Genomic DNA, 23,500 nt, shown 5'->3' with positions numbered 1-23,500 from the left:
AGAACCCCGACTGGTACATGAGTTATGGCTCGCCGAGGCCGGAGTGTGCTTGAGACAAGTATTACGCAAAAAAATTCACTCAAAGGGTAGAGCGAGCTCGAACTTTTTTCTCCCTTCGTACAACAAACTTAGCTGTGCTTGCCTCAAGCAGTGCTTTCCTCTTCCCAATAGGCGCCAGTATGGCAGCTGGAGGGTTCAAAGCTGCGTTCTTCTAAAATTCCACATAAGACTGTGAGATAATGCCAACATTCAAACCTACCTAATTATTTTAGTTTAGATTGAGTAGTTATAGAGCTGAATGGGGATAGCGAGAAAAGAAACAGAAAATGAGACACATCGGCGCATGCCTATATGCTTTTAATATGGTCGCATATTGGGAAGTGTAGTTTTATAACATCAATCATGTGTCTCTGTATTCGTTACTTGTAAGTTCAGCCGATTTCAAATAGAACTCAAACTTGTGAAAGCGCCGTATTTTCCAAGCATATGCATGTATGCGACTCATCTACAAAAAATCTATTTAAACTTGGGAATATTGACCTGTCTTGTATAAATCGGCGTATATATTCGATTACTCCCTCTTCACGCGTACGACAAGAAATCTTGATTAAAATGTGCAGCGCGATAGCTAAGAATAGGAAAATTGACGACGAGAAAAACACAGCTTAACGTATCGCTTTCGTTGTGTCATTTTCTTTCCTTATCTTCACTTGTCACTCTGCCCGTTGTCATCAAAAATACGAACCAATTGTTCCACCAATGCGCATTAAAAAAGCAGTAGTTTTCCTCACCTCTGATTGCTGCCTTTGTATAGTGCTTTGCTACAGCTGCTTGTGAAAGTCCAAGCAAGAGAATTTCACTCAGTAATAGAGCGTTCATGATGAGCCTACCAATTTCTCTCCGTAACATTCAAGGCGACCTGTCCATTCGCCCTTAAACAAAAAACAAAACAACCAGACATAGTCACAACAGTTGTTTACTAATGTCACTTTGAAAATGTTTTACATGTATTTGTTCTCGTTCGTCTTCTCTCGCTTGTCGAGCTTTTGCACTAATCCGTCAAGCTTATTTGGTTTTGTGACAATAATCTTGGCTACTTTTTGTTTTACGTTAGAAACGAAAAGACAGCAGAAGGTATCTATAAAAGCAACATAAAACCGAATGAGAGTTTTTGATTTGTTTTCGTGGCTTTACATTAACTTTTGCACGATCGTTCCATCCGTCGCCCTACAGCCAGTTTACGATGACATACATGTGCGCGAAAGCACTGTTGGGTGCCGGAGATTGTTATGTTAATGTGAATGTCTGTATATTTTCGCGCACTCTACAACCATTCTCGCGGTGCAGTAATGTGCAACAGCCACAGCTTTCATGTTAATGATATTATTTCGTATTAGTCATGACGACTAACATGTCATTTGCTTATTAAAACGTACACGCATAGTTAAACTATGCTAGGTTACTATAAGCAATGCTTTACAGATGAAAAAAAAAACGCTCACAATGAAAAATGCATTATACGTACCAGGGGCGCCTCGTTGTAATCTTGGAGGAAGACTGCCCCAGAGATCGATCGAAACTGAAGCCGACCACTCGGAAAACCTTGATTGAATTATTGAGACGGTTAAGCGAACAATAAAGAAATATTGATGAAACTTAGCATCCGCTATAGCTCACAGTGTCGGAGGGCTCAGCAGATCCGTGTGGCCCGTACTAGGATTGACATGAGTGTCATGATTACACGAGTGTGTAAGAGTTTAACAAGTGCCATTGAAGGGCCTAAAAACTGCGGCACGGCATTACAAGTCCTTAGGTTCGGTCGGCGCTAGACCTTTCTACTTTTCTTGCGAATCAATAGCCACTTGATCCTTCGATATCTTGAGTTACGAGACACGGACGACGTTCTGAAGAGGAATGCTATATTTGGACACAGATGTGAGTGGCTATACCGACGCTCTGCTTTGTTATTTTTTGTAATAATGTCGACGCCATAGAGGCGGTGGTCGCAAAGAACTCTAGAGCCTTACTGCCGTTGCGTCTACCGGAGCTAGGTGAATGAGTTTGTAGATTGCTCTAGGGTACTCGTGCGCATTTGAATCCATAGTTAAGAGATGTACAAGGTCGCTATTTTAAGGCAATACTTTCGAAAGCACAGTGGTTTTGCCTAATTGGAAAAGTGACGCACAGAACACGGGAATAAAAGGAAAAGACAGGGAGACAAGTCCCTTTTTGCTGTTCTTCATTTACGAGAACCTTCACACATTCTTGCAGTGTTGCCTCTGCATGCTAAATTAAATTATGGATACAATTTTCACCTGCTTTCTTTCCCCTATTTGTCTCTAAGCCATCGTCGCGTTATCATTCAAAGAACTAGAATGAGACTAGAACTAGAATAGCAGGTGTTTCAGCAAACACATTCAATGTATTTGAAAGGTTGACTGTGGAAGATAACACAATTCTATTTCATTCGCTGGTCTACTCGAAGATGCGGACATTAGTTGCACAGAAAATGGAAGTGCCTAATTGAATTGCTAATTGACACAAATTTACTAATTATCTGTAGCTAATTAGCTTATCACCTTTATTTTTATTAAAACATTGTAGCTGTCTAATTGCCAAGGCGGATCCACTTGGAACGAATTCTCAGTATGACTCCAGTTTCGAGATATGAGATGCCGAACATTGCGGACTGCATTCACGTGGGTTCCAGCAGTGCATTGTATCTGCACTTCTTTTGTCTTCTTGTTTTTTTGCCTTTTGATTTTTATACATCATAGCTTAGAACGGGTAACGTAATTGTGAAAAATACCCCCACATTCAACGCTATTGTCTACTGAGCTCATTTATAAGCATGTTTCATGTTTTGCATACGACAAACCATTTTGTTTGGACGGAATAAACTTTTTATTAACGACCTTTACCGCAAGGCTGACACGTTCATACTTTTTTTTCCTTATCATTGGCGTGCTTTGCGTTGTGTTCACCATAAAATGCACGTATTGTTTCGTTCTGGACGCATCTGTGAACCAACACTGCAGTTGAACACACTTGCGAAAGCTTGCATGTTCTTGAATGGTTCGTTTATTCTGTAAGGATAAAGAACATTTTTGAGAGAGTTAGTCCAAAGATGATGTCTTTGTTGGTGACACCATCGTGATATGACCTTTCTTTATCATGCTGGCACATTAAAAATTATTCACACTCGGTACCATAAAAACAGCTGATTGAAAAAGAATAGGCCCGCGCGAAATTTCTAGCTTACAATCACTGAATGAACTAAAGAGACACATTTATTGTTCCTAGGTAATAAGCGTACGCACACAGTGATTCTTTCTTTTTTTTTTACGTGCAACGCAGCCTAGTAACCATTTCTTTTATACACATGGTAACGAATCGCGGCGTTTAGGCGTTAGGATGGCGAAATGCATATCAACGGAGAGCTCGTTTCCTTGTTCGTATGTAAGCGCACTGGCATTTGCGTTGCAAAAATATCAGCTAATGACCAAACTTTCCGGGTAGCGCGTTTGTGTGTCATGACGTGCCTGCACCAAATATTCGCAAAAAAAAATTGGCTCCTACGTGAACATAATCATTTCCACTGATTGCACAATGACTAGATATTAAAAACATAAAAAGCAAATAGATGACGACGGCTTGGCTTGGTTTGCTGTAGGAATTCCATCAACGTTAAGAGGACGTTTTGAATGCTTGCTACGAGTTAAACTACATGCTCTATTCAGAAATAAGACTCGCCACCAGTTAGCGTGTCAGTCGTATCACACACACGCAAATGCTGCAGCCGGGTACATACCGATGAAATAGGTACAAGCGTGCTCCTGACTTTGTGCTGGGCCGTTATGGGAGCTGAACGCTTGGAAAGGAAGGCGCTTGAGGCCGCTCCCATTGCGGCCAATTTCCAATGTGGCATCTTAAGAGAGCTTTACTGAGGTGTGACACCTTCGGGTTGGAGAGTAGCACACCTTTCCAAGCGTCGGGGTCCCTTAATGGCAGAGCACCAGGCTGGGAGCACGCTTGTACCTATTTGCCTGGTAGCTATCCGGCCCATCACTTGCCTCCGCTTCCCGCGTCACCAGGATTTGAACTCAGTGCCTGCGGCGTGTTGAACGGTTGAACACGCAAGCACGCATCCACATTGTAGAGGAGGATTAAAACGATGTAGTGGGTCGTCCTCTGCAGCGCTTTTGCCTCGTGAGTGCCGCTCGTGCTGAGAGTCGGCACCCTGCGCTAACGCTCTGTCCCAAATGCCGGTGACTAACAAAGGCTTTTGCAAGGTATATATAAATATAGACAATTCAAGGAAATGTTCTGTCGGTCCGGTGCATAGGTAGTTGAAGAAATGAGGGGGCACACTTACGAAAATCGCATGTTCAATGGTTTAACGTTTTGGCAGTGGCGCAGCTTTCGTCAGAATCAAAGTCTGACGAAGGCCGTGCTACGGCCGAAACGCTGAACAAAAAAACATAAAATTTTTGTGTAAGTGTGCCCCTTCGTTCCTTGCAATATATATATATATATATATATATATATATATATATATATATATATATATATATATATGATGTGAAAGCCTTATCAAGCAGTTCTAAGTAGTTTTTATTTTCGTCTTCCCCTCCAGTATGTCCTGTCTTTTGTGGTACTAATTTTTCCCATCAGCCAAGTCGTTCGAGGTTCATGCTTTCGGTCCATTTTAACGCTGCAGACAACACTGCTAATGAAATAATAAATAAATTTACAAATGCAGTGGTGCATAAACTATTACAATTTTTATGAATAACGCTACTCGCCTGTACTGGGCCGGACTGTGTGGATCGTACTGTATCTGCATCCTGAGCGATGCCGGAGTCCGTAGGCTGCACTCTGTCTGCATAAGTGAAGTATGATATATATATATATATATATATATATATATATATATATATATATATATATATATATATATATATATATATATATATATATTGTATCAGACTGTATCAGGCTATTAATCTCTCCAGATCTTATTGTCAAAAAATATTAAGGATTCATACCATCGCCAGTGAAATGAAGAAAAGCTTCTTCCCCGAAATCTCCTCTAGGGTTTTTAACCGGGTGTCCTTATGCAGAGCGGTATAGGCCTGCAAAACATAGATTCAATTATTTGCCTAATAGTATAAGGGTATAAAATATATTTCGCTCCTTCATCGCGGCGTGTGGGACTTATTGTTCGATACACCCACCGTGGTTGATCCGTGGCTTTGGTGTTGCACTGCTAAGCACGAGGCCGCGTCGAATCCCGGCTACAGCACCTCATTTCGATGGGAACCGAATGCAAAAACACCGGTGTACTTACATTCAGGTGCACTTTAAAAAAACCCCGGCGCTCAAAATTAATGCGAAGTACCTCAGTTCGTAGTGCCTCGTAATAAGATCGTGGATTCGGTACGTAAAACCCCATAATCTAGTCTAATCAATTGTTTCACAGGTTAGTAAGTAATTCAAACATTTGCACTTCTACATAATTTTACAACTCAGATAGAACATAGGGAAAAAGAGTCTGTGGCTGCCTGCCGCCTTAGCACTCTATGTCATGAAAGCCAATACATTTGATTTCCTGTGATTGAAAGTTTACGAAAGTAACTTAATGAAAGTAACGCTCTACAAAAAAAAAAAAACGTTGCGGCTGAACGTCGAGAGGAAGAAAGAAAGGAAAAAGACAGGGATGTTAGCCAGAAGCTATACAGTGTGCTATAAATGACGCACTAAGTGAAGAGCACATGATTAATTTTGACATTATGGCGTTCATTGATGCTACCGTAAATCAAAGTGCACAAAATATCTTTATGCGATAGCATTAAGTGCCCCACTAAGCGAAAATCCGTCGGCCTCTCTGTGACCGAAAGATGTTACCAAACTGTTCGATGGCCCAAAGAGGCAAAACCTGTGAAAAATTCTCGGATTGGTGTCAGATTTCTCACGGAGGTTTCTGTAAACAAAGTAAATGAATGGCTTTGAAAAAAAATTATTCTGGCTAAGAAAAGAACCCGGACTTCCGGGGTCCGAGACGACCACGCTTCGCCAATTCCACGGCGGCTCGACGGTTCTGGCTGAATAAAGGTGTGGCCTAATGCGCGCGTCATTGGGCACATGACGGCTCAGCCAATGGGGAGGAGGAGGTGGCGCCACGTCGCGAGTCTGTATTATCAGCGCGTTAATGGTGTTCTGAGGTCTACAAATATTATAATGCTTTTGCATTCCCACGCATAAACAGTCTTCTCAACCGATATTTCTTTTTTGTGCATTTCGCTCTTGTGAGAACGAGGAACCCGCGGCCACCCGGAGTCGACCACGGGACGTCTTTCGTGGGCAGCTGCATGGCGCCATAGCAACTGAGCCGGCGCATCGGGTGCATAGTCGAATTGTTTCCGGTAATGATGTTCCGGCTTTCTTAAAGTTTCACTTTTTAAAGAGAAAGCTTTCTGGCCGAGTTCCGTGCACTTTTTCGCACGCATCGGGCCTCTAAAATGCTGAACGCCACCGACGCATGCTTCGACAAGCCGCAGAGAACATCCTTTCTCGCGGGCAAGCCAGCGCGTCGAGACGCTTGGCACGTTTCGATCTGCAATTCCGCAAGGAAGATGCATGGAGGCTCTAAAAGAAAACTTGGCTTTAAAATAAATTGCCGACGCCCGTAAGGTCACTGATTCGAGTGCGTATTTGACTAGTGACTGTCGCACGCTAGAAATTATGTGTGCAAATATTAAACTTAAAAATTATGAGGTTTTACGTGCCAAATCACTTTCTGATTATGAGGCACGCCACAGTGGAGGACTCCGGAAATTTCCACCATCTGGGGTTCTTTAACGTACACCTAAATTTAAGTGAACGGGTGTTTTCGCATTTCGTCTCCATCAAAAGGCGGCCGCCGTGGCCGGGATTCGATCCCGCGACCTCCTGCTCAGCAGCCTAACATCATAGCGACCGAGCAACCACGGTGGGTTACTTAAACTATAAGTGCATCACATGGCTTAATCAGAAATGCCCGAACAGGGGAATTAGTAAGAACGTGTAGCAACTTACTTTGAAAGCCATTCTCAAGCCGCCATTGTCGGCGATATTTTCCCCCAGCGTGTTTTTCCCGTCCAGCTGTAATTACAAAATAGGTGCATTGATGACGCAGTTGAGGGGCGCGGAGGACTGTTGCGAGAAGGAATAATAGAGAAAAATAGAACTGTTCAATTTTGGAGCCAAACTAGATTACCGCAGACGTTGCGGCACTCTGAAATGTCCTGATGCCTTAGCAATTGTTACAGCAGCCACAAGTAACTTTTCAAGCATATGGCATTGATATGTGAACTACCCATACAAGAAGCTTGCATGTTGAGAACATGAGCCAGAAGCCAATGAAATATTTGGCAGCGGAAAATGAGCGCCAAACAGACCACAGTATCGGAACCTTCTCCCTCTGGTGCGACAGCAGTGCGTCTCAAATCCTGCTAGTCTAGTATGTTCCTCCACTCAGCCCTCCACCACGACTCGAAGAAGTAGATGGCAGCGCCGTACCTTCGACATAAGTGGTCATTGCACTTAACTGACGCTTCACAGCAATTACGGAGAAGGGTAATGTGTGTCTCAGTCGAGGTGCGGCGCTGCGCTCAACTTTGTTATAGTGTGCCTCTATAGGAGCGCCATCATTTATGGTGGTGACAGCATTTGAAAGGCCACAAGCCACCAGGGCGGCATTCGGGTACAAAGCGGGGGCCGCGGGCAGTCGCGGCAGGGGCTTCGCGGCCGCATGGTGAGGCGGGATTTGGGGCCACAGTCGCACGGAATACGTCGAAGAGCAATTCCGTGCCGGTGTTGAGTTCAAGCAGGAGAAAATTATAGGCTGTTACGTTCCTTTGTTAACCGCATTGACGCGAAAAGGACGATGGTTGTTTCGCTTCCTGCAACATCCGCAGCGCAGAGAGAAGTGCGAGGCCTAGGTGAAGTGAGACTGCTGGTAAGCGACCAACACATCCAATGTCTACGAGGTAAGCAGCAAAAGTACGTTTTCGTTCCGACTATTAGTGTTGCTTGTTGGTGGTGCGTATCTTATAGACGATCATAGTGATGCGAATGGATTTCTCCTGGCACCCATATCGCCTTTGAGATTGCTCTCGAACGGCAGCGAGTCGTGTGAACACTTTCTGTTCTCTTCGTAAATGTTGGGGTGTTATGAGCCGCCTATCAGTATTATTGTACTAATAACAGAAGGGTCTCACATGCAATAAAACTGATAACTACGCAGAATATTTCCTGTACTATTATTAGTCAGTGTTTTGGTGGCCGTTCAATGTTACGTTTACAATTAACGCACGCGGACCAACCTGTGGAGATATAGTAGCCTGAGCATGTCCATAAAATTGGTTCTTTGCGTCTGTTTTCAAAGTGGGCCGTGTCTTCTCGTTCAATTTTCGAAGTAATTTGAATTCTTCATAACATTCCTAACAACGCACCCCTGAAAGCTGTTGAAGACAGTTGATGCGATTTGGTAGATGACATAATTTCCATTCTTTGAGTTCTAGCTGTTTGCTGCAATTACAATTTTTTTAACAAAGTCGACCTAAACAAAGTACCGATTAGTTCCGATCTAAGCACTGAAATATTTTCTTTTCATGTATATAGCATCAGTTTGACGACGAGCAGTTTGAAAAGACCAGAAGGGAGGGGCGCCGACTCCTCGACAGGGCAGCTGTCCCTACGCTGTTTGACTTTATACATATGCATGCATGTAACTAACACCTGGATATGTGCATATCGTCACATGCTTCTTCATTGATAACACCATCTTTCCACGCTACCGTTAGGGCATACCTATTGTATCGCAAGAGACACTCGCCACAACAGATTCTTTGTTGTTATAATTTAAGGAGTACTGGCTTGTCTTTTCGCTTTGTGCGTGCAAGTCCACGTAACTGTGGCACATTCTAAGCTTACCTGACCGCCCGTAGCGCGTCTAAATGCACTATGACTCGAAGCTAAATTTTTTGGTTGTATGAAATATGCAGAAAGTAATTTGTAATTGTTACCTAGGGGAATTGTTAACCGGCAATAATATAACGTGAGTTTTTCTTTTACCGTCGCCCACAAAAATGCCTGTCCGCACGTCTCAGTGTGCTGTTCGAACATATTCCTAAGAAATGCGAGCCGTTGGATAACGTTTATCACATTTATCGCATTTATGTTTGTTGTGTATGTACAGAGTGCAGCAGGCGCGTGATGTTGTTGAGGCCTATACAAAACGTAAGCAGGACAGTATCGATGTCAATGCACCTTCTCTGTTACAAACAGCGAGATTGGATCAGTTGACCATTTTTGTTAGTGTTATTTAAAATAAAAGTTACCCATTCCCCGCACGACGCAGCTTACAATCTGTGACCTGAGCTCGCCTCATTTCTATTTCACTTATTTCCTCACTCCTAGCTTTTTCTCCATATAAATAGTTTGCGCTATATCAGTTTACTTGAAATCAGCTGTAACTCATTGTGGCGTTCTGTGTATTTTTACTGATTATTTAAGATCAAGCTAGAATACCAGCTCACCCATGCATCTTCTTGTGCACTTTACACTATTTCTGACTTTATACTTTACTGTGCAGCCCATCCCAGGCTGAGTAAGAGCCCTATGCAACAATGTTTTGCTCCTCGCTGTGAAGGCAATGCAAGAACAGAGCTTTCCCCAGCTCGTATGACAGATGAAAGTGAGGCTGAAATGGCCCAAATAGATAGCAGCGAACATAACTGCAGTTTGGCCTTCTCTTGGTTCCAAATACTGGCCCAAATACACTATGGGGGACGGGTCAAGGAGCAGGCAGTTTCAAATGTTTATTAAACTTCTCAGGAAGGCATGGATGACATTTCTTTGTCCGCTCGCAAACTACGAAAAGCCTTGCATAATGTCAGGAGGAAAAACGGGCAGCTGAGTCAAAGTCTGGCAGAGGCAAGAAGAAAATTGAGCACATCCTCGAAGAATTCAATTGGCTAAAACATTACCATACCGCAATAACGGGAGAACCGGAAGCTCTTTAATGAAGTTCAAAGGTCTGCATTGCAGAGGACTAACAGAGAGTGTTCGTTGTGAAGCGCTGCCACACTTAAGAAATCACTTGAGTTAAAGTTTGCTTGTGGCTCCAGTGGGCACCAATCGAACAAGGAAACCATCTTCCATCAAGAAGGACACTGTGCAGGCACCTTCAGCGGTTCTACTTCAAGCTGGGTGTGCTCACGGAAGTATTCGATATGATGAAGAAAAAGGTTTCAGTGATGTCAGAGATTGAAATGAATGCAGTGCTTTTCATGGACGAAATGGAAATACGAACGGTTAATGATTTGGACCGCGGCTGCGGTTCTTTTCTCGATACTATGCTACCTGAAATTGACCAGCCTGCTAACTCCTCACTTGTGTTTATGGCTGGGAGAGGAATACTATCTGGGCAGGCCATCGCATACCACTACGCAAGCACTTTCGTCAACTGTGACAAACTGAAGGACTTTACTTGTCATTTTCTTTGGCTTTGCGCTGTCATCTTGTTGCATGCACAGTGATTCACGTTTGACATGCATAGCTCAACCGGGACATGTGGAGAAGTTTGAACTTGTCCAGCACCCGTAGCTCTGTTCCTCATCCTTACATCGTATGCGACCCTTACATCAATGACGAGCTCTCGCTCTCGCTCTTCATGCCCGACGCTGCACACGTGTCGAAGAACATAAGAGCTCATGCATCTTGTGCGGAAGGATCTCTATCATTGAATGATCAAATTGTGCCGGAATTACGTGTGCTATGTAATGCAATATCAGTAGAGCACATAGAAACTGTCTTGAAATTAGACACCGAACAGCTTCTAGTAGCTCCTAGTATAAACGCCATTGAAATATCCAGTGGTCACTTTACAAAGCTGAAGATTGGAATTGCTGTACAATTTTTCCACGAAGCCCCAGCAGCTATAAACTACTTCATGGAGTTCGGGAAGCTGCGAGTTTAGGCTTAAAGAACTGCTTGTTTTTTTTTCACTTCGTATTACGGTGGTACGCTCTGATGACGTCTCGCCACCTTGTGGCTGCCCTGAGTTTCGTCAACAGGAGCAAATGTGATGAAGCTCTCTCTAATCTTCATCTCAAACAAACTGATCGAAGACTTGGGTATTGATGTTAAAATGTTGTAGAAAGCATACCAAGTAGGTGTAGTAATGTTGAGAACAGTTCTAGTGCAGCTGCAGGCTATCCTGTAAAACGAACGCAACTGTAAGTTTTTTTCTCACAGGTAGGTTGGCTCAAGATTCCCTTGAGAACCTATGTTCTGTCACAAGAATGGTATCCCCTGTGCCAAATGCGTACAATTTGAAAAGCACATCGAAAATTGTGTCTGTGAGCAAGTTCTTTAAAGTACTGAAGAATACAAACTATGATATTGATGATGATGCCGTTTAAGTAGGTTTTCCAACGCCAGAAGTTAGATAAGTTCAAAAAGAAGCGTATCCTTTCGAGAACCACGACGCTGCAAAATTGGAACCTCCATCTCTGGTTGAAAGTGACATTGTTGCACATTTGGTAGGATTTTAGTACGGTCGCTCTTAGCTGCTTTAGAGTTGAGCTCTACTTATACCCAGACGCTTATTGCCGCGAAAGAGTCTGATGAGCACACACTCATAAAATACGAAGGAGTATACTCATGAATGCAACAACTTCCTCTGTGTGAGCAATGTAGTCCTACAATTTGTTTCCTCTTCTGAGAGTGTATTCAAGAGGTTTTCCGAACAAAAAGACATCTTCTCGTTCACCAGCCCGATCAATACCATAAAGAAAGTCCTTCAGCACGATGTTTCGCTCCCACAACTGCTTGCTGTGACCAGCTGAATGTGGGTGCGAAACCTCTTGCACCATTTTGTTGCGATGCGACTTCGCATTTGCTTATACTGGCTCAGTCAAGCTGGCGCTCCTACTAATATAGACTCGAAACGGCGTCTGCAAAAAGAGTTTGTGGTTGACTTTCGATGTAACAGAAATGTGTTTGCACGTATATTCAAATTACCATCCAAGGCTATTATGTCTGCAGTTTGTGTGTAAGTTGTATTTTACGAATTTTCTGAGGCATTTTACTTTGAGAATTTCAATTAGTTCAGTAACGACTCTGCCCCACGTGGAGGGCCTGTGTGGTTCGAGATGCGGAGATCAGTATGATATTTTTCTAACGGACAACGCATGCCAACAAAGGACTTTCTGCGAAACGGGGTCCTTAATGCTATCGCGTTAAAACTGACCCCTACGACGCGCGTATGCGGCGGTTGTACCACAGTGGCTGCAACGCCCGGCGTGTCACCACCCTGAATGGAGGGACGCGGTACTACCGAGGCATCCTACTCAGATGAGTGCAGGAAGAGCTCCGAGTGAATAATCGTTTGAGAATTCGTGAAAATAGATAGTTGGCGTCCGGCGACGAACGCGCCCGTTGGAGTACGAAATAAGCGAAAGGACAAAATAAAGCTATTCGTTTTAAAACGGAAGAAGGGAAAAAGAAGAAGAATGCGGCCCTTGGAGAATATGTTTGTTGCACGGAGTACATTTAGGTAGCGTTTGTTGATTCATTGCGTAAATCTATCGAGAACAAAACCGACGTTCGGAACATCTGCTTGGGCACTACAGAATAGTGCTGCATGTCGGACGACGTGGTACTTCACGTGAATCAAATGTCTGCGGAAGACCTCGAGAAAAATCCACGTCTACGGTAAAACTGCCACCTGAAGTATTAGAGGAACAGGATAAAATTTATTTGGCTGCAACTCATGATGCAATTTTCGGAAGCATTTCTACCGAAGAAATATTTCAACAAGGCACGTTCTGACGCTTAAGTAGTTATACTTTTACAGGTAACTGCCCCGAGAATTGACTGAACGGCTTAATCTTGAATTTGCATTTATATTACACTTTGGATTGACATGACGCTTTCGTTTATACAAATCATCTTGCCTTCCCGTCGGCACCAGGTAGCACAGACACCGACAAAATTCTTGAGGAGAAGCCCACAGCGTTGTAAAATATAAAGTGTGCGTTCTTTATGCTTGCTTTTATTTTGGCTGCGGCAATATTAACCGTCGACAACTCACCGAAACAGCGATCTCGTACAATATCCTACATGTTATTACCCGAATAACTTGCCATTTGGGTCATTGCAAATATTTGCTACACTGCCCACACGTACGTCTCACTATGTTGTATTTCTCGAATATAGAAGGTGCAACCTATTTGCTCTTCTGGTTTTTCCCAGAGATATGGCTTAGCCATAAAAACCAACAGCCACTACGCGTAGAAGCTGAGTTAATTTAGAATGGAGGCTTATTAAGCAAAGCAACCAAAATAAGGATCCCTGGTTTCTACGATTGTGCACCACAAAGTACGGTGATAAGTTTCTACCATATCAAATAGCTATATTCTTAAATCGTTATGCTGAATTGAGCATAAATTCCAACACGGCGTCAAAGCACACATTTTTTTATGACGTCGTTAGGAGCTGTAGTGCATCATTTAGCTTATATTTCTTGCAGGTTTGTTGCGAATGGTTGCTACTCAGTTGCTCTTGTATCTGGGTGCCAATTTGTTTGCACTCACCGCCGAACTGTATGAGGGCCGGAGCTATGGCAAGGTGCAACCTGCTCATTTTGGTCCGCAAGCCTCATTTGTGTACTTAAAAACGACCGGTAATTATTTATTATAATTCGTTTGTTTGTTAGTTCGTTCAATCATTCATTCATTTGTAGCTCTCCGAATGAAGCTGCAGAGCTCTTCGAAGCTCTTATCCTGAATACAGCGATGGTCGTAAGCTAAACAACGTTGCCTCTCGGATTTGACGCTGCCTTTGTTCAGAGCATAGGAAATCAGGAGAACTCACCGTCATGTTGGTCGTTTTGTCTCTAATGCTTCCATATTGTTGTACGAAGCAGTTAGCCTTTTTTTCAAACTTTGAGCGCGTTCCATTGCTCCACCATTGCTTCAACTTCCCATTGGCATCATATTGACTGCCTTGAAACGATTACAAAAAGCAAATGTTCAGCACATTACCCTACAGCTGATAAGGTTAAGCATACAGTTCCATCGCATTCACAGTGCTTGTGCTTATTTTAAAATAATACATACAGTCCTCCGCTGCCTCCCTCCCCCAGCAAAGAAAAAAAAAGAGCGCTACTGTCAAAGCGTTAGACGAAAAATTATGCAGAAACTTCACTGGAGTTGTCTAAGTATGCGTAAGAACACCCCCAAGTTCCAGTTGGTCCACCCGCAAATTTCAACTTGATACATACCAAAATTTCAAATTGGCCCACCCCCAAATTCAAGTCGGCCCACACCCAAATTTCAGCTGGCCCACCCTAAGTTTTAAGTTGGCCCATCTCTACGGTAGGCTTCCCCGTGGATTTTCTATGGAGTCCTATGTATGCCTATGTGGCTGCATCAATCTGATTATAGGGGTATTGTCTTTGATCAATGTTTTTTGTTACTGTTACATCGTAGGTCGGACACTGCTCTTGACGCAGGCGAGGCAGACACAAGCTAACAAGATGGAAGAATGGGCATTTATTTGCAGTGCACATCGAAATATAGACAGGTTAAGGAAGGAGGGGAAGGGAAACAAAGTAAGAAAGCATAAGATAGGCAACCAGACTGGCACGTGTAGCTGTCGACTTCATTTGACAAATGATAAAAAGAACACTGCATTTATAATAGTTTCGATTGTTTCTTATTACTTATAAAGCTACCAGTTTTCTACATTTACACTATGATAAAGAGAAATTATTAACTTCGCAAATTAGGCAATTTTGTGCAGATATAAGGCATTGTGCCTTTCGCGTGAAGGACTGGGGTACTCGCCAAAGAATGCTTATGCATTAAAATGTTGTGAAAGATGGCCGATTACTGCAGTGCGTGGTGGAGCCTGAGCTAGGTCTAAAACCAGTGCAGCTCTTTAAGGAACCTGATGTGTTGCTCGAAAATGTCGCAACAGCCATTGTCTTGAGTAATTATAGGTTAGTTACCGCGATCTGAATTTGAAGTTATTCTTTATAGAAAGCATATTGGGGCATTTATTAAATAGTGCCAGCGAAGGTTCATTATTAGTCATGTAACACGTATTAATACGAATTATTATAAAATTACATTTAAATGCACTTCCACTATGGTGCGTAAACCTTTAAATTACAACGGGTGCAAAAGCGCACCCGCGCACGTGATCTGTTGAATACACCTACCTTCGTCGTCAAAGCCGTGTGTAATTTCATGTCCAATTATAGACCCGATGCTTCCATAGTTTACGGAACTGCCATAAAAAGAAGTACCACATGTTAAAAAAGCATTTAGGTTCACCATGATGATGATCAATTAGGAATGTAATATGTTGTGTTACATTGGTCGAACCTGCACTTTTCAGTTTGCAGGACAAAATAATTTTTGACCATACCATGGCTCTCATCGACGCAGAAAGTTCGATTGACTAAGTTAGCGGAAGAAAAATGACAATTACGGTTCGTAAAAAGCTATGCAGCAATTATATAATAAAGGCTGCAGTGTTCCGCAATAATTTGACATTTGTGTTTGCTGCTAACCACAACGAGGGTAGCGGATGGATTCGCAGTGTCAGTAAAGGCCGTGAAAAAGAAGTTGATGTAGGCAATTTTTGTTTTAGCGGGAGTAGTCCAAGCAATAAGAATGCCCCTGGTGGAATTCGCCACCGCCCTTCTATATGCGCGATTAATATGTGTGGGCTTTTTAAAAGTTTAACGACATCGATGTGTGCAAGTAGGCTTGTACGTAAACACATTCTTCGGAAACATTTTGTTTGCTGTCTTCTCGCTTCCTAGCAGGTCTTATTAAGAGATAGGTCTTTATTGTCACGTCCCGCCGCTGCGTACTCTAAAAAAGATCTGGTGGCCGCGACATGTAAGGAAAGAACGTTGATACGCACTAAGCAAACGAATGTTAAGCCAGACTTCGCTTCAAGTCAACCCGTAGCAGTTAAATGGAGCTCGAGAAAGTTTTTAAGGGCAATACGAAAATTGTGATCGTTGCTGAACCTCAGGCAAAATACAAGAAGTATATTTTATCGGTTACAATTGCAAAACATGCTTATGTAGACACTTTTTCTTGGCTAGTTCCCTCCATTTAAACAGATGGCTTCGTCTGCGCCAGGCCATTCGTTGCTTCAGGACCCAACATGTCGCTTACGCGACGGTTCGACCGCCGCTCACGGTTGGCGCGTTCCTAGGAATTTAAAAGTCAAAAACAATCCCGTACTTCCATTTAGGAGCGCGTCAAAGAATATCAAGCAATTGAATTGAAGTCGGGGTGCCCAGGGCTACCTGTCCCTCATAAACCACTGCGAAATTTAAGAACGCTAAACCCCACATTTTTTAGAAACCTTTTAAATATGCTTTACGTGTGCACACTTAAATAAGGCTGTTTCCAAGTTAGTTGATTCACAACTGTGGTATTCTCACATGAATCTTTGTATTAAAGTTGATCCCCTCGTAGCACCGAAAGAAAAATAGACCACTGGTTAACTTTGCGTCTCTAAAGCTATACGGCTTCGAGATTTTCTTCCTCTTTGTTTGCGCCACAACCCAGTAAATTTGTCACCCATTATCTAACTAAAACTAAGGTTTTGCTGCGCCCAAACAATATCGAGATAATTCCAAATCAAAGGTGAACATTCAGAAATTATGATAGCCGGATAGCACCGCAACTTTAATAGATACTCGTTCGCGCTTGTAAGTATTATTTTTTCGGTCTGTACTAACATTCAGCCCCACTTGCTGAAAAACACTGATATTCCCGGCAATGTATTAGATAAGAGTACACTGATTAGACAGTACGCTAACTCAGTGGTTTTAGATGTTCTGCGCACAAAACGTATGGAGCTGAACAGTTGGTCACGAGCCACAACGAAAACGAGCAATGAATCATACTACATCTCATCTCTAAGCTGCTACAAAACTTCAAAATATGAAATTTGTGGGCTCGGCGCACTGCACTGATGCAGTCAAAATTGATTACATATACAATTAATAACGCAATAATATGAATGGAAGAACCTTAATGAACGAAACACGTAACAACCTGTGGCTTCCAAGCCAAAGTCAGCAAATAAAAAACCTATGAACGAACGATAATAATGCTCATTTACTATAGTCCATGAAATTATGTAGGCCTTACAAAACAATTTATAACCCTTGATGCCTTCGACCACGCGCACCGTATAGCTATACTAGCATCATTTGGGGCACCAAACACACATTCAAATATTAGAAAGAATTCAAAACAAAGCGGTTCGATTTATCTATAATTCTTGCGGTCGAACTTCTATAACAGATCTCCTTAAACGCAGTGGCTTCACCACTAGCCTTTCTAAAGCATTCAAAATTGTGTAGCCTTATTTATGTGACGCTCTTGTGAGCAATAATCGAGAAAAAAAGCACGTAGAGAAATAGGCTTACTTTGGAAGACCGTGCTGATAGAAAAGGCCTTGCAGGATTCCTGATGGATAATCTGTAGAGAGCATTATTCGTTACTTTTCACCTGCAGTAAATGACCTAAATAAAATGGACATACATTTCTAAGGCAAGGGTTCTTGAACCCAATAGTGCGTCGCTGTTTCAGATTCTCGTTTGTTTGCATACAAGCTCCCATGATCAGCTGAAATTATAAGGCACACGCCGATTTAGCTGCCGAAGTCTACGAATTTCACTCTAGAACTCAGAACTTAAAGCACGGTTTCTTGCAGTAGACCGCTGTTCTAGTCTATATACCCTTGTGAGTTCCTTGGTGTCATTTTTTCTACTGGAACACCGCATTACAACTGACTTTGGTAGAAAAGATCAAGCTGACCTCCTTGTCGTCGTCGTGCTAATTATAATCTACAGAGAGTGAACATGAAACCTAACACAGGCAACGTGACTCAGTCGTTTATTCCCGGGCAACGTTCCCTTAACAAAATATCTAAATAGGAGACCAAAGAAGCATAGCGCAAAGGCGTGTGTGCCACTTCAACTACGAGGCGGCTATGCACAAATGGAAGGTAGGAGAGAAGGACAAACTCAATGTACAACTGAGGAAGCTAGTCAAACTAGCGCTGGGAATCCCCAAGAACACCGAGACAGAGCTCCTGCTGCAACTGGGGGTGCACAATACACTTGAAGAAATCGCCGAAGCTCAAGAACGAGCTCAATGGACAAGACTATCTGGAACCAAACCAGGTAGAGAAATCCCAGCCAAACTGCACCATGACACCACAGTAATGGAGAATCTATATCAAAGCGTTCCGACGGACACACGCAATTACTACACGGTTCGCCCACTCCCGCGGAACATGAATCCCGCGCACCATCAACCCAGAAGGCTGGCACGCGGATCGTTCATCCTGCGCGAAATACGTGATAAGAAGATCTTAGCCTGTTTCGTAGACGCGGCACAGTACCCGACCAGGAAGGCTTTCGTTGCCACCACGATCAATAAGCAGGGTCAAGTCACAAACGCTCTCACAGTCAAGACCCACAAGTCCGAAGTAGCAGAGCAGGTCGACATCGCACTCGCGCTCACAGACCCGACCACCACCTACGTCTACAGCGATTCACTCTCGGCCGTCAAAGCCTTTCAGAAAGGAGCAATTGCAAGCCAAGCTCTACAAATAATCAATAGATCCGCACCACTGCAGCATCACACCATCTGCTGGTTCCCGGCCCACCTCGGAGATATCCAGGACGCCCCTCGCAATCTCAATGAGATGGCTCACAGGAGCGCGCGAGACCTAACCCTCCGCGACGCCACCTATTCTGGTCGTGACCATCCCAGCGAGAATCGTGACCCTCCCTCCACATATAACGAGATAACAAAGCAGTTTTATCTAGACTGCAGAATATGCAGCACACCTCACAATAAGCTCACCAGGCCTCAAGCCCTCCCGTTCAGAATGCTTCCAACAAACACGTACTCCACGCAGAACAGACTACATGACTACATGACTGACCTATACAAAACATCATATTGCGAAAATTGCCATAGCACACTAGACGTACATCACTTGCTCTGGCCGTGTGGTCGGACCCACGCAAACAAGGATCAAGACTCCGCCAGGCTACAAGAAGCATTGCGTAGCACGGACCTGGCGGAGCAGCTCTGGGCCGTCCAGCGAGCCCACGATGCGGCCAGGGAGTTACAACTCCCGGTCCCAACGTGGAAGTAGCCCGCTCTATGGGACCTTACGTCCCGTAGCTCGCAGGACTTTTCATTAATGTTATTCAATCCAAAACCCAAAAAAGCACGGGTGGATTAGGCTGATCCTTCTCGTAGCAGGCTTGGCTGTCAGGAAGCTTGCCGTCGTGAACAGGGGCATATGTATGTGTAATTATGACGCTACAAAGCCAGCAGACAATGAAGCCAAGGAAAGCATCGCGGAAATTAGCTATATATACATGTATATATATATATATATGTATACATATATATATATATATATATATATATATATATATATATATATATATATATATATATATATATATATAACCGAATTGGCCTTCTGTGCAGTGTCCATGATGTTGGCTTGTTTCTTCCCGTGTCTGTAGTGCAGTGCAGCATGACCTTCAAGACGCGGCTTTCACTAATCGCATCATGCTGTGACGTAACCTCCGAGATGGGCTAAGACGAAACGAAGTTCGCACCATTTTTTTTTATAAACTATAGGCAAGCATAAGTGCCAAGTGTTCTATTTAACTGCCCTGACTGTAATTGTCATAAACCTGGGAGAGGTTGAGTAAGAATTGAGCAGCGATATTCACAAAATCTCTTTTTTTTGTTTTTTTACATTCAGTTAGAAGAACGCCGGTCTCCGAAATGAAACAAGACGAATCAAACAGGCAAAGCAACAACCGTGCTCTAATCGCTACCGAATTGCTAGTTTGTGCAATTGAACGAAATACCCTCTTTTGCCTATATTATTAGTGTGAGAAGATCGTCTAACAAGCAGCTCTTGCAGCTCTTCGGGCTGCACTTTGTCTCGTCAGCCAAGAACAACCTCGAAGATGGTCAATACTCAGTGACTCGAAGGCAGCACTGCAGTCTTTGCTATCAGCCCTGCGGCGTGGACCACACGAACAACTGGTATACGAGATTCGAGAACTAATCCATACCTTGACGGAGAAAGGACACCACGTGGCAGTTCAGTGGCTTCCAAGTCACTGCGGCGTCATAGGAAACGAACACGCCGATAACGCTGATCGGTCGGCTCTTCAAGGTGACGAAGAGGAGCCGATATCATTATCAAGGACAGATGCCGCTAGAAAACTTCGAATGCTCAGCCGATATAATACGTTCTCCTTGTGGAATGCAGGAAGTTTTCAAAACAACCGGCTGCGCAACCTAGGCTCTTCTCTACGCCTTTGCATTCCAGCTGGACTCTGCCGTCGCGAAGCTACCCTGCTTTGTCGAATATGGCTAGGGGTGGCGTTCACCAAGTCTTTCTGCTTTCCAAATCGGATGGGTCGACGACGCCTCGTGTGATAACTGTGGTAACGAGGAGACTCTTCAGCATCTTCTCTGTGACTGTGCTCGCTATAATTCACAGAGACGCTCCCTCGCAAACGCGATAGGGCGGTTTGACCGAAGACCTCTAACAGAGGAAGTTATATTAAAATGCCGCCATCACAAGCCATCGCAGCAGAGGGCGACGAGGGCACTGTTGCAGTTTTTAAGGGCTACAGAATTGGACAAGCGGCTGTAGCATGAACAGATGTTCATAGTGCTGCAAGTGCTACTGTGCTGTGCGGTGACAGTGTGCGGCGACAGTGACCAACAGTGATTGTACGTCTGTGCTCCTTTCTTTCTTTATCTCTACTTTGTTATCACTTTACCTCCCTCTCCCCTCTTTCCCCAGCCTAGGGTAGCAAACCGAATCTTCCCCTATGGTTAACCTCCAAGTCTTTCCCCTTTTCCCCCCTCTCTCTCTCTCGTCTAACAAGGAAAAACAGAAACTGGTGGCGCTTACACATGTCGTTGGTACTTGGATTGTAAAATGCATTCACAACTGCAGAGCCGACTATCCAGCTGTAATGAACAGGAGCAAAAAAGTCTATTAGTAAGCTTTCTATAATGCTCAGTCACGTCCCCAACTAAAAACAAAGTATCAACCGCAAAGCCCCGATATGTCTTTGCTAGATACTGCTTGCAAGTTATGACTGAAACAGTTATATATATATATATATATATATTTATATATATATATATATACAGTCTAGACTGCTAAATTAGCGGCTCTTGCATTAAGGCCCATCGCTGATTTATTTGCGCTTTAACAATTTCAACGTTGCTGACTTATGATTTCGGGAGTGAACATGGTGAATTATTGATATTAAGCTTTACTAACGAAAGCAGGGCTAATTTTTCTTTTCATCAGTCTGCTGAAAGTTTCTGCGCGTCCAGTTTGAATTTGTGACGCTTACAGGCATGATTAAAGCGATACTTAGTTATCCGCCTCCTTCAAGTTTCTTAAGCGCACATTTTCCTCGGTGAAGTACTCGCTTATATTCCTATCCATATCAAAGGAGGTCAGTCATGCTAACACGCGCAAAAGTTCTTTTACTTTTTACCTATTTCTGTCGTATGGTATGCGCAATTTTTCAAGGTGCTTCAGGTCATTGTTCTCCGCGACATATCTCCACATTTCTATAAAGTGACTGGAAGTATTCAATTCAGGAATCTGTAAAAAAGAATTGTAGCATGGTATGAAGATCCTAAAAGCGCCGTGATAGTAAACCCAACGACATTGTGTGCGTATGAACATAACGTTGATATGCAATCTCTTAATAATAAAAACGTATAAAATATTTCTTAAAATTTTTATCGTTAACGCCTGCATGAGACTCTCGACATCGCCGTACACCATTTCATCTAATGGTTTCTTTCTTCCTAGTGAACACCAGCTCAGTCTTTCTACGTGTTCCTGAAAGCTGCAGTGTTAACGCTGCTATTTCACTTAAGGCGGTGAACTATTGGTCAATCCAATGCAATAGATGGTGAAAGGTGACGTTTGTTTAGCAATACGTTCGTCGTACTCGGGCTGTAAATTTTAGTTTTCCGTAATAAGTAGTAACGTAGTAAACATTCACTAGCGATGTTCATACTCCTAATATTACGATGCGCCTATTAATTGTACAATTACGGTTATCTGTCCACGTGAAATTTATATGAAGCACGACGCCGCAATACTGCTCGTTTCAGATTTAAATTGGTCGAACGTTAAAGGTAGAGTAAATAAATACACCTAGTTAGCTTGCAATGATTTATTGTTATTCCAGAACACCGTTTTCATTATTTCGCATGTGGAAGTTCTTCATACAAAAAGCAACCCCACCAGAGCTCTACTTTTATTAAATTTTGCAAAGCAACCTGCAGCATCTTTACGTCACTGCGACTTCACGGATTTCAAAGTCTTTTCTTACTCATGTCGTTTTGGCGCCGTAAAAGCTTTGAAAGCTTTATAGGTACAGCCCTTGGCTGTTACGCTACTGCTTTAGGCTAAATTTGAATAATTTCGCGTGGTGCTTTCCTTCGTACTGTTCTAAACCAACCGAGACGCGTCTTCTACATCCGACACTTTCGACTTTCCAGTGAATTTGTTGCGCCAGATTAACTGCTAATAGACAGCGTAGCTCACCTATCGGAGCGACGTAATCTGTAGCATCACTAGTAGGTTTGGTCCCCGGCATGGGACGTTTGTTTTAGAGCGTAGCCCTTAGGCGCCGGTTCCTGCAGCGAGCGTCGGCGTAAGCGAGCGAATGAGCGCCGCAGCCAATGATGAAAGAGCTGGCGCGGAGCGCAGCGGAGGGTGAAGGACGTCAAAGGGAAAGCGGGGGACATGGGCATGGCGAAAGCGCGAGGAGAAAAGCATAGTGCGGCGATGATGGCTGCGAGATGGCGCCAGGCTAGCGCGCGTCCTCTGGGAGGGTCTGTCTGCGGCGGATTGCGATGTCCACATTAGTGAAGAAGTCGCGCCACACTTGGCTCTGTTTGCAACGCGCCGCACGAGGCAGATTGTCCGCACCAGCTAATATACCAAGAAATGAAAAGCCGCAGAGAGCAGCGCTGAAGTTTTGCAATAAGGAGCATCGTAATCGTCGGTGAAGTTGTTTCTTTTCTGTGAGTATATCTGCTGAACACATAATCTGGTTTACTTATCATTATGATGAGCCGCATAATTAGGAAAGCACGGCTGTAAATTTGAAACCTTATATTATTTCAGACTACTTTCGTTTTTTAACTGTTCTTGCGGTACTTTCTTGCAGCCGGTGTACACCTGACAAGGGGGAAACAAGCAGCTGCTTGTTGCGAGTGGTATACTTACGTATTTGTATCTTTCCTCAAGATAAGACATATTCATTATTTCTTCCGGATATCCAATCTTCACAGCCATCTTCTCTAGCTGAAAA

The 23,500-nt window shown here is 43.4% G+C and overlaps 1 protein-coding gene across 1 annotated transcript; it reads right to left on the bottom strand.

Moving 5' to 3' along the window:
• Positions 1 to 2,890: 2,890 nt before the first annotated feature.
• Positions 2,891 to 23,498, bottom strand: LOC142559469 (neprilysin-1-like). The gene is made up of 10 exons (XM_075671067.1): positions 23,416 to 23,498; positions 21,662 to 21,771; positions 21,061 to 21,119; positions 17,516 to 17,567; positions 15,275 to 15,342; positions 13,924 to 14,054; positions 7,078 to 7,143; positions 5,049 to 5,135; positions 4,806 to 4,882; positions 2,891 to 3,086 (listed from the first exon to the last, which is right to left on the bottom strand). The coding sequence occupies exons 1-10, from the start codon at positions 23,482 to 23,484 to the stop codon at positions 2,981 to 2,983; spliced, it is 825 nt and encodes a 274-aa protein (XP_075527182.1). The 5' UTR covers positions 23,485 to 23,498; the 3' UTR covers positions 2,891 to 2,980.
• Between the last annotated feature and the right edge of the window lie 2 nt (positions 23,499 to 23,500).

Source organism: Dermacentor variabilis, chromosome 10 (assembly GCF_050947875.1).
Source record: "Dermacentor variabilis isolate Ectoservices chromosome 10, ASM5094787v1, whole genome shotgun sequence".
Classification (NCBI taxonomy): domain Eukaryota; kingdom Metazoa; phylum Arthropoda; class Arachnida; order Ixodida; family Ixodidae; genus Dermacentor; species Dermacentor variabilis.
Note: the sequence above shows the minus strand (reverse complement) of the source record. Positions and strands in the feature narration are given on the sequence as shown.